We start from the raw sequence: 10,687 nt of genomic DNA, 5'->3' as shown, positions 1-10,687 counted from the left end.
GGGCAAAGTAAAAAAAAAAGTATCACTTGCCCGATGGGACAAGTTGAACCCTGTAATGGCTCCGATGCAAATATGACCCGATTATCTTTCCAAAACAGGTGGATATGCGAGAGCAACAAAGATGAGTGAAGACCGACCTCAAAGGCTGCTGAAATGATTTTGGCCTTCTTGCTGAGAGCCGCTCCGACAGCGTTGAAGTTTTTGTCCCGTATTTCTGCGTACAGCTCCTCGGCGGAGTTGAGCTGCAACTTCTTGGGCTCCGTGGGTAAATCTTTACTCGCCTCGCCTTGCTTCTTCTGCGCAAACTTCTCAGGAGGCAGCTTGACGTAACCTGCGAGTCAGACGGAGAAAATACAAGGACTGGGGATTAAAAACAGAAGAGGCAGAACATTCAAGAAACACAAATATGTGCAGACTTAAAGGGGACTTGTTATGTTTGTTTTTTTTCAACCTGAACTCTATTTCCCCATGTAAACAAAAATCTTTAAAATTGGTCCAGTGTTGAGCGAGAACGCTGTAACCGGCAGCTGTGAACTGAGCTGTAATGTAATCCTACAGGACAGATGTTCAGCGTCCGTTAGCGTCCGTTAGCGTCCACTAAAAGTTGTGTTGTTGCTGCTGACAGACTCAGATTATTATTCTAAGTGTCTGACAACATTATGAAAGGATCCCTACAGAGATAGACCTTTTAGTTAAAGAGTAAGATCCTTTTAGTTTAACATCAAACAGCCCCGAAATCACCATCACCAAACTCCACCAGACTCCATGTAAATAATCACTACTTTTAGCGTGTATAGAGCCAGCATATTTCCACCAGACTACATGTAAATAATCACTACTTTTAGCGTGTATAGAGCCAGCATATTTCCACATGTAAATGGGTGAATTAAGGGTTTATTTCAACCAAACCAGAGTGGTGATTGTTGGAACAGTGGAAAGATGAACCAAGACGGCTTTTGGTAGTTTTATTTAGTTTGTGTCCACTTTGAATGAAGTGTGTTTTACGTTGATAAAAGTACTGATTATTTACATGGAGTCTGGTGGACCCTCCTCCAAAGCGCGCTGAAGGACGGTCTGGCTACTCTACATAGCATTCGCGGATGGTAGGAAAACCTCTGGTTCAAATAAACCAATCACAATCGTCTTGGGCGGTACTAAACTCCGCACGGAGCCTCTGCAAAATAGTCGTGCGAGAGAAAACTCAGATTGGACAGATAGTCTAGCTAGCTGTCTGGATTTACCCTGCAGAGATCTGAGGAGCAGTTAACCATAGTCCTCAGAAATCCATCGGATTCCTGCAGCACCGGAGCAATCCTGGAAGTGGAACGCAACTTCAATCACCATCACCAAACCCACTAGACTCCATGTAAATAATGAGGACTTTTATCATTAAACACTTCATTCAAAGTGGACAGAAACTAAATAAAACTACCAAAAGCCGTCTTGGTTCATCTTTCCACTGTTCCAACAATCACCACTCTGGTTTGGTTGAAATAAACCCTTAATTCACCCATTTACATGTGGAGATATGCTGGCTCTATACACGCTAAAAGTACTGATTATTTACATGGAGTCTGGTGGAGATATGCTGGCTCTATACACGCTAAAAGTCCTGATTATTTACATGGAGTCTGGTGGAGATATGCTGGCTCTATACACGCTAAAAGTCCTGATTATTTACATGGAGTCTGGTGGAGATATGCTGGCTCTATACACGCTTAAAAGTCCTGATTATTTACATGGAGTCTGGTGGAAATATGCTGGCTCTAAACACGCTAAAAGTCCTGATTATTTACATGGAGTTTGGTGGAAATATGCTGGCTCTATACACGCTAAAAGTCCTGATTATTTACATGGAGTCTGGTGGAGATATGCTGGCTCTATACACGCTAAAAGTCCTGATTATTTACATGGAGTCTGGTGGAAATATGCTGGCTCTATACACGCTAAAAGTCCTGATTATTTACATGGAGTCTGGTGGAAATATGCTGGCTCTATACACGCTAAAAGTACTGATTATTTACATGGAGTCTGGTGGGTTTGGTGATGGTGATTTCGGGGCTGTTTCATGTTAAACTAAAAGGATCTTACTCTTTAATGTTGTCAGACACTTAGAATAATAATCTGAGTCTGTCAGCGGCAACAACAGAACTTTTAGTGGACGGAGACTGAAGGTACACAACTGCAGTTCACGTTACATTACATCTTGTTGTCTTGCTTAATACTGGACCGATTTCAAAGACAGTTGTTCCATCAGTCACTTAGACACAAAAACATGGGGAAACCAGTGTCCAGGTTGAAAAATCCTAAAGTTACCCTTTAAGATTTGTGCGTTCACAGCAGACTAACATTCCCTCTGTTTCTCTGACCATTAGTGATTCCGTAGATCTCGTCGATGAGACCCTCGTAGGTGAGCTGCGTGGCCAGAGGGGTGAGCAGGTCCACGTTACGGTCCAGGAGGAGCAGAGTATCGAACACGGGGAGGATTTGGTTCTGACTGCCGGCAAACTCCCGCTTCATCCTCAGCATCATGTTGGCAACGTGCTGACAACAAGCAGAGGCATTATTTAATCAAACAAACTCACTCCCCTGACGATTACTGGTACGGAGCCTCGGCCCGTTACAGTATAATACTGATCATTAGGGATTAGGGTTGGGTATGGTTTGTTTTTTTTCCGATACCGGTGCTAAAGCGGTACTTTTAAAACGGTGCCGGAGCCTAAACGGTGCCTGAACCGATACTTTTTAAGAAAGTAAAAAAAAAAAAGAAGGGTACTAAACAACAGTCGGCGACATTTAAGAACAACTTGTTGATTACTACGGCCATATGGTCAAAATTAAATGATTTAATAGTAATGTAATAACTATAACTTATAATAAACAATAACTTATTTCACCAGTAAGTTGCTGTTGAATGACAAAAACAACCACCAGATGGGAAAAGGGTATTTTACAATAACTTTGAATGCACCGCGAGGCTGTAGGTTACCAGTTTCAGTGAACGCACCGTCTGTGTTTTTCCGACGTCTGCATCTGCTGCTGCAGAGCAGACTGTTGAAATACAGTCACACTTTACACTGTTTAACGTTAGCTGTCAGCATTTTAACCTGTTAATCCAGCTGCTAGCTAAAGGTAGGCTAACGTTACCTGCTGTTGAGTGGAGTGGAAAGTCAGGCACCGAAATAAGGCACCGAAATTTTCGTTCTTATTCGGTCTCGTTACTACCGTTTAGGTCGGAACCGGTGCCCTATTGGCACCGCGTTTCGGTACCCAACCCTATTAGGGATGCACCGAATCCAGATTTTTGGGGTTTGGCGAATACCGACTCCACTGGTTGAGATTCTGCTGAATCCTCGTCCCATCCTCAGTCCATGAACACAGTAAACTCATTAATGAAGTAAACAGTGACTGTCCTTCCTTTGCGGTACCTGAAGTTGCTGCATTCTGGCTGCTGTCTGTAGATTCTTTCATCACAACTCGTATTCTTCCAGATGTTTCATACCAGATGTTGTAACAGCGGTGATGTTGTGTATAGTTTAGGGTCCTCGCCACCACCAGACTAATCAGCATTACAAATTGAACATGTAGCTGGACTTGAATGGCCTTCTTTTGACTGAAAGTTCTGCCAAACTACACTTTTTCTGCTCACCAGTTCCATTTCCACTTCCTCACAGCCTGCTGCATTGAACGCTCCACCTACGTAAACACCTTCCTGTAATCAACGGCGCCGTCATTACGTCGACCAGCGTAGTGCGCGTAGTGCAAGCGTAGGGTTCGGTTCTCTGGGAAAAAATTCTAAGGGTCGGCAGAAACCCAACCCCGTCAAAAAGCCCAATATTCAGCCTAATCCGAATCCGGGATTCGGTGCATCCCTGCTGATCATCAGTTCTCGTATGAAACGATTCCGGCTCGCACCACACTCACCCGTGCACATTCTCCTTTGCCGTATATCTGGGGAATGGTGCCATACAGCGCCTGTAAGGTCATGAGGCCTTTGGCTGTGTGGTAAAGGCTTGTTTGGTCATTTTCTAAGTAGCACTCCTGTAAGAGACACGAGAGTAGAAAGAGAGTAAAACACTGAAGACAGTTAGAAATACAACATTTAATGTAATGTAAACCTTATTAAATTACAATGTTTTCACTCTGTTGTTATTACACACAGGCCTGAATTACACACACATGCTCAGTACCTCTACATGCACTAATGGAGAGATGTCAGAGTGGGGGGGCTGCCCATGGAAAGGCGCCCTGAGCAGTTGTGGGTTCGGTGCCTTGCTCAAGAGCACCTTGGCAGTGCCCAGGAGGTGAACTGGCACCTCTCCAGCTACCAGTCCACCACCATACTTTGGTCCGTATGGGGACTTGAACCAGCAACCAACCCAACTCCCTACAGACTGAGCTACTGCCATCCCCACATGATTGTCCGCAGTTAACCAATAGATAATAGTTTTAGCGCAAAACCTGAAAAGCACCGTTGCTACTCTCTGCTCCTCACCACGGGGCTTCTCAGGTGCTGCGAGCAAATCACTCCACCCAAGTAGCAGTGCTTCGCCTTCTGAGAATATAGTTCCCAGTATGTATACGGTTAGAAGATGGCTGTGTGTCATGTGACCTTGTTATTTGTACACGCTGTAACTCTACAAATCACAACATGTAAATAGGAAAATGTTGGCGTTATTTTGTCACTTATTGGGAGCAGTAGGCTAGATGGAGCCGGTTACCTCCAGGATCTGTGCTAAGCTAGGCAAGATGGAGCCGGTTACCTCCAGGATCTGTGCTAAGCTAGGCTAGATGGAGCAGGTTACCTCCAGGATCTGTGCTAAGCTAGGCTAGATGGAGCAGGTTACCTCCAGGATCTGTGCTAAGCTAGGCTAGATGGAGCCGGTTACCTCCAGGATCTGTGCTAAGCTAGGCTAGATGGAGCCAGTTACCTCCAGGATCTGTGCTAAGCTAGGCTAGATGGAGCCAGTTACCTCCAGGATCTGTGCTAAGCTAGGCTAGATGAAGCCGTTTACCTCCAGGATCTGTGCTAAGCTAGACTAGATGGAGCCAGTTACCTCCAGGATCTGTGCTAAGCTAGGCTAGCGGTGAGTGCGTCAGACAGAGTTACGACACGCACAGAGATGAGAAGGGTATGTGTGGACTTATCTAACTCTGGGGGATACGGGGAATAAGACAAAGTCCCAATAAGTCGCCGTGTTCCTTTGATATATATCAAGTTGAACCCACCCTGAAAGCGCTTTCATACTCCATGGAGAGCAGGTCTCCGTCGTAGGGAATCAGGTCCAGGATGTACTCGTCGATGTTGATGAAAGAGGCCAGCACGCCCTGCTCCTTCAGCCGCTGCTCACACAGCATGCTCCGCCGCGGCACGAACAAAATGTGGAAGTCTCGAGGCGAGTGCATCTTGTCCTCGCTGAAGAGACGCACAACCCGGGACAAACGTGTTAAATTCTGTGGGCAGCTTTGCAAAGTGACAGAAAGGACTTGAACATTTGGGCTGGGTTTAAAAAAAAATTGATTTTTCCGACTTAAATAAAATTTCCGTTTCAATGATCCATTCATGAAATCCAGAATCGATTGTTTGTCTGTATCATGTGAAAGACTTAACCCTCCTGTTGTCCTCAGGTCAAATTTGACCCATTTTCTAAAAGCGAAAGGCGGGAAAAGGCGGCAGAAAAAGTTGCATAGTGGGCGGGAGGACAAGACGAGGGTTAAAGGTATCCATCGGTACCGATGTCATGCAAGCTTGTCGGGAACGGGGTTAAATAACGCTCCAAACACTTTGGCGAGGGAAAAACTGGCATGGCCGGTTTAAAAGGGTTCCCTCTGTCTGCTCCAGATATCTGAATGAAATGTCTCAAAACTCTCTGACTGTAAAGTCTGTAGAGCTGCACCTTATTGTGTGTGCATGTTAAATAAATGGCACATTAAAGGGTAACTACCGTTTTTTTAAACCTGGACCTTATATGTTTCTGTGTTTCTGTGTCTAAGTGACTGATGGGAACAACTATCTTTGACAATGGTCCAGTATTAAGCGAGATCGCTTCAGTCTGTGAAACCAACTACAATGTAAGTTAATAGGGCGATTGTTCATCTTGTATTTAAAAGTCCACTAAAAGTGCTTGTTTTGCCGCTGACAGGCTTAGATTAATATTCTAAGTGTCTGACAACATTATGGGAAGGATTTCTAAGGAGGTCGACCTCTCTGTTAAAGAGTAAGATGCTTTTTTTAAAACATAAAAACATCTGTGAAATTGCGTTCGCTAACCCACCAGACTCCATGTAAATAAACAGTCATTTTAGCATCGTAAAACACACTTCATTCAAAGTCGACAGAAACTAAATAAAACTACGAAAAGCCGTTTTGGGTCGTCTTTCCACTTTTCCAACCATCACAACTTTAGGTTTGGTTGAAATAAACACATAGTTTACCGATTTACATGTGAAAATATGTTGGCTCTATACACGCTAAAAGTACTGTTTTTTTAAATGGAGTCTGGTGGGTTTAGTGCTAGCGACTTCAGAGCTCTTTCTGCTAAAACAGAAAAGTCTTAAAGAGGTTTTAAAGGTCTATCTCTGTAGGGATCCTTTCCATAATGTTGTCAGACACTTAGAATATTAATCTGTGTCTGTCAGCGGCAACAACAGAACTTTTAGCGCAACAGCGTGCTGCGTCTGATGTCATTGTTATTGTTCTTTTGAGCATGCAGGTCAGTTCGAAACCGCAAAAAGTTCCCACTGGAATCTGATATAGGCCAAATTTTAAAAGGTAATGTCAAAAGCCAAACAAAAAAATCAGATCTGAGCAAAAAATCAGAATTAAGCATTAAGACTTGCGGTGTGAACGTAGCCTTAAGAGGAGAAACCCAGCCCTGCTGTTTATATTGTGAGGATTGAAAATAAGCCGCGTAAACAGACCTGAATACATTCTCAGCAATGATGTCCATGAGCTCCAGTCGGGGACGGACGAAGAAGATGATGTTTTTGACGTCAGCAGAGGGGAGCCGGCCACTCTTGAGAGTGAACATCTTTTCTACCTCATGTTCCTAAAAAAACACAGAAATTAAACATGCAACTTGAGTGGAATATCTACCATTAACCAAAACTAAAGCTACGTTAAGCATACGTGATTCTTCTGGTACTTTTGTTACTAGGGATCGACCGATATGGATTTTTTAGGGCCGATGCCAATGGCGATTTTTTTTTTCATCAGCCTTAGCCGATGACCGATACGGGCTGCTGATTTTCTTGAGCGGATATTTGGGGCCGATACTGCTTTTGCTCCCTCAATTTACATCATAAAAATGTAAACCCTGCCACACTGGATTTGTTTTCGGAATCTGCTCTGCCATTTCTTTAAAAATAATAAACAAAAACACAGATCAGTGTCATTTCGGCAATCATCTTACATTCATATCACCCAAATTATGTGTTGCAATGTGCATCATATGGATGGGTGCACTGCATATGGTTAACTGTGCAAGGGTCAACATCTGCAACACAGCCTTGATGATGCATTGCTTGCTGACATATTATAAGACAGATATAATCAGGTCATCACAAAATGTCCTTTGTCAAAACATTTAGATAATCTAAGAAAACAATAAACCTGACTAGTAGCCATTGAAATAAAGTGCTTGATTTGTAATTTAAGACTGCCATGGTGCTGAAAGCCTGCCAGGCTTCCAGCACCTGCACTCTGCTAGTGGGGGAGGGGCAGTGTGTGGTCTGCACGTGAACTGCAGCGTCTCCAGCAACACAGAGCTGCCTGTGGACGCCTGTCTGTAAATAATGGCGGGAAAAACTATCGGCGAACGTAGCAGCCACGTATCGGACGATGCCGATTCACGTAAAAACGCAAATATCGACCCGATATATCGGCCGCCCGATGAAATCGGTCTATAACTATTTGTTACTGTTGTGCACGGGACTTATATATTATATATATATATATAACTTTGAACTTTAGCGGATACAGTAAACGTATCAACCTTTGTGTTGTCGTCCCGTCGACCATGATGCAACTTTGGGTTTTTCTGGGTCGAAATTTCAAAATTTTGTGGTTCTTTTTCTACACTTCCTCGACGTTTTTGTCAATTTTATTCCAATTTTCTGGCGTTTTTTTTAAATTGTTTTTTCTCACTTTTTTTAACAAGTTTTTGTCACCTTTGGCAATGTTTTTGATGGGTTTTTTTTTGTCCCTTTTTCCGATTTTTTTGGTCACTTTATTCAGCGTCCTTAAAAAACATGTTTTTGTCATTTTTTTTTCCTGCTCTTTTGTAGCTTTTTTTTCAACATTTGTCAATTTTTTCAATGCTCTTTTGTCATAGTTAGTTCTGATATAGAAAGTTTTTGTAAACGGGTTAAATTTGACCCGAGAACATCAGGAGGGTTAAAACAAAAAAAGCAAATAAACAATAAAGCAAAGTACTGCAACAGACAAGAACATACATGTAGAATAGATATAATCCAATAACAAATATGTAAGAGTTTAAGACACTATAACCTAACAAATATGTACAATATCACAATTTTAGAGTCAGAAAAGAAGGCTGTACGGTGTCATTGTGTGGCCTTGTCTTTTGGGTTACTTCAGTGGTGCAGTCAACGTTATACGCAGGTATACGCAGTATACCCACTAAGAAAGCTCCAGGATTTCCATATACCCACTTAAAAATGTGCAATGACACGCAACGACATACTTTCCATTATATTTTTAATATATTTTGAATTGTCATCTGTGTTCTTTTTCTTCACATAGGCTAAATAAAGGGATTTCCATCGTAAATTGGTGCATTAAAAGTATATCCAAATGCAGAAAATGAAGTTGCTTACGCTCAAAACTTCCCTGGGGGAGGACACCCTGACCCCCCACTATGATATGCCCCCCCCAAAAAAAAAAAAAATTCAGATGGCCAGATTCTGGCCAATATACAATACAGTATACCCACTACAATACATTAGTCTACACCACTGGAATTGATATAATCCAATAACAAATATGTCAGAGATTAAGACACTATAACCTAACAAATATGTCAGAGATTAAGACACTATAACCTAACAAATATGTCAGAGATTAAGACACTATAATTTAACAAATATTTCAGAGATTAAGACACTATAACCTAACAAATATGTCAGAGATTAAGACACTATAACTTAACAAATATGTCAGAGATTAAGACACTATAACCTAACAAATATGTCAAAGATTAAGACACTATAACCTAACAAATATGTCAGAGATTAAGACACTATAACCTAACAAATATGTACAATATCACGGTTTTAGAGTCAGAAAAGAAGGCTGTATGGTGTCAATGTGTGGCCTTGTCTTTTGGGTTACTTGTCAGGCTTACGTGCAGTTTAGTGTCCCAACTTATTTTCCAAAAACTGAGTGTCCCAAATGATGAGGGTCATCTTTGAGACAGGTTAAGGTTAGGGTTAGGGTTAGGGTAGCACAGGTGGTTTAGCAGGTTCATAACTAATTAAGGACATTGTATGGGGGAATTTGGGACACTAAACTGCACGTATACCTACTTTACAAAACAAAAATCACTTACCTTCAGCAGAGAGTACTGAGCTATCAATCCAAAAGGTCCCGTCAGATATTCATCCCAAACTATGGCCTAAAGAGCAATAATGCACATTATGAATATCTGTAGCAAGGTCTGAAAAAGCATGTGTTTGCTGTCAGTGTTACCTTTGATTTAGCTATGACTTTTAGCTAACATTGGGGAAGCACAACACACAGATTATAGGCCTTTTGCAAGATGCTCTGACCCGTTCACAGCTCAACAACACTAGCTTATCTTAGCTTAGTTTAGCTGTCAGATGCGTGGATGTGTTTATGTTTTTACATCATTTCATTACCTTGCTTCCTGCACATTTGTCCAAAAACTCTCGAAGCTCTTTTCGTGCTGCTTCTCTCAAAATGTTTAAATTGACGCGACCGTAGGACAGGTGGGCCGCCATGTTTCTGCAGCAGCAACACAACAAATCAGGTGACCAGTGGGTACAACTCGTGACCAAAGAAGACACAATATCAAGATAGTTCACTCCAAAACACAACCCGGAAGCTTCCAGCATTAACGTATTTAAGTCTGTTAAGTCTGAACTATTTCCCAAAGGTCGAAATGATTAGGAATAACGGAAACGAGCTAACAGATTAGCTACTCACCTTTAGCTTGCAGACGGACCCGTTCACTGGCAGTAGCTAGTTCGTGTTACGCATGCGCATTGGGCGCTCATTAAATTACTTAAATAAAAGCCAGTTTTTAAGGAATATCTGCATGTCAATGGACTTTGTGCCTCTCACATGCAACGTGGTTATAGGTAGATTGAACATATGCGCAGAACACATGTATCAGAGTGACATTTTTACCTATTTGAGCAGGCCTATTCTTAAAGTGGGACACGAATACGGAAGAACGAGGCGATTTACTTCTTGTTTTCTGTGTGTAGGTGTGGCAAACATACACTGTACCCCCAAAACTCTGCCTATAATTAAGTAAATCCAAATTATGTTGACAGTGAGTGTGTTTTTGCATTCCTTGGTACCGATTGCACTCATGTTACACAGAAATATATTCTGTAATGAAGGCAAAAGGGGCGCATTTCATCTGTTCTTTGGTGCAATACACGTTTAAACCCTTAGATGGCGGGATGTTTCCACAGTAGG

General features: G+C 42.2%; 1 protein-coding gene across 2 annotated transcripts in view; it reads right to left on the bottom strand.

Moving 5' to 3' along the window:
- The window catches only part of vps33a (VPS33A core subunit of CORVET and HOPS complexes), a 33,788-nt gene extending 23,599 nt beyond the window's left edge, over positions 1 to 10,189 (bottom strand). The window contains exons 1-7 of one of the 2 annotated variants that reach the window (XR_004896143.1): positions 9,880 to 10,189; positions 9,570 to 9,635; positions 6,922 to 7,049; positions 5,230 to 5,416; positions 3,925 to 4,041; positions 2,370 to 2,544; positions 138 to 331 (exon numbers count right to left, since the gene is read on the bottom strand). Coding sequence is in view for 1 of the 2 variants with exons in the window: in XM_031305640.2 (XP_031161500.1) it covers positions 138 to 331; positions 2,370 to 2,544; positions 3,925 to 4,041; positions 5,230 to 5,416; positions 6,922 to 7,049; positions 9,570 to 9,635; positions 9,880 to 9,981 (969 nt within the window). In the remaining variant the exon portion in view is untranslated. The remainder of the gene's footprint in view (positions 1 to 137; positions 332 to 2,369; positions 2,545 to 3,924; positions 4,042 to 5,229; positions 5,417 to 6,921; positions 7,050 to 9,569; positions 9,636 to 9,879) is intronic. The other variant, XM_031305640.2, reaches the window with a different exon arrangement.
- Positions 10,190 to 10,687: the final 498 nt, after the last annotated feature.

Source organism: Sander lucioperca, chromosome 2 (genome assembly GCF_008315115.2).
Source record: "Sander lucioperca isolate FBNREF2018 chromosome 2, SLUC_FBN_1.2, whole genome shotgun sequence".
In the NCBI taxonomy this organism is placed as follows: Eukaryota; Metazoa; Chordata; class Actinopteri; order Perciformes; family Percidae; genus Sander; species Sander lucioperca.
This window is presented reverse-complemented; position numbering and strand designations above follow the sequence as displayed.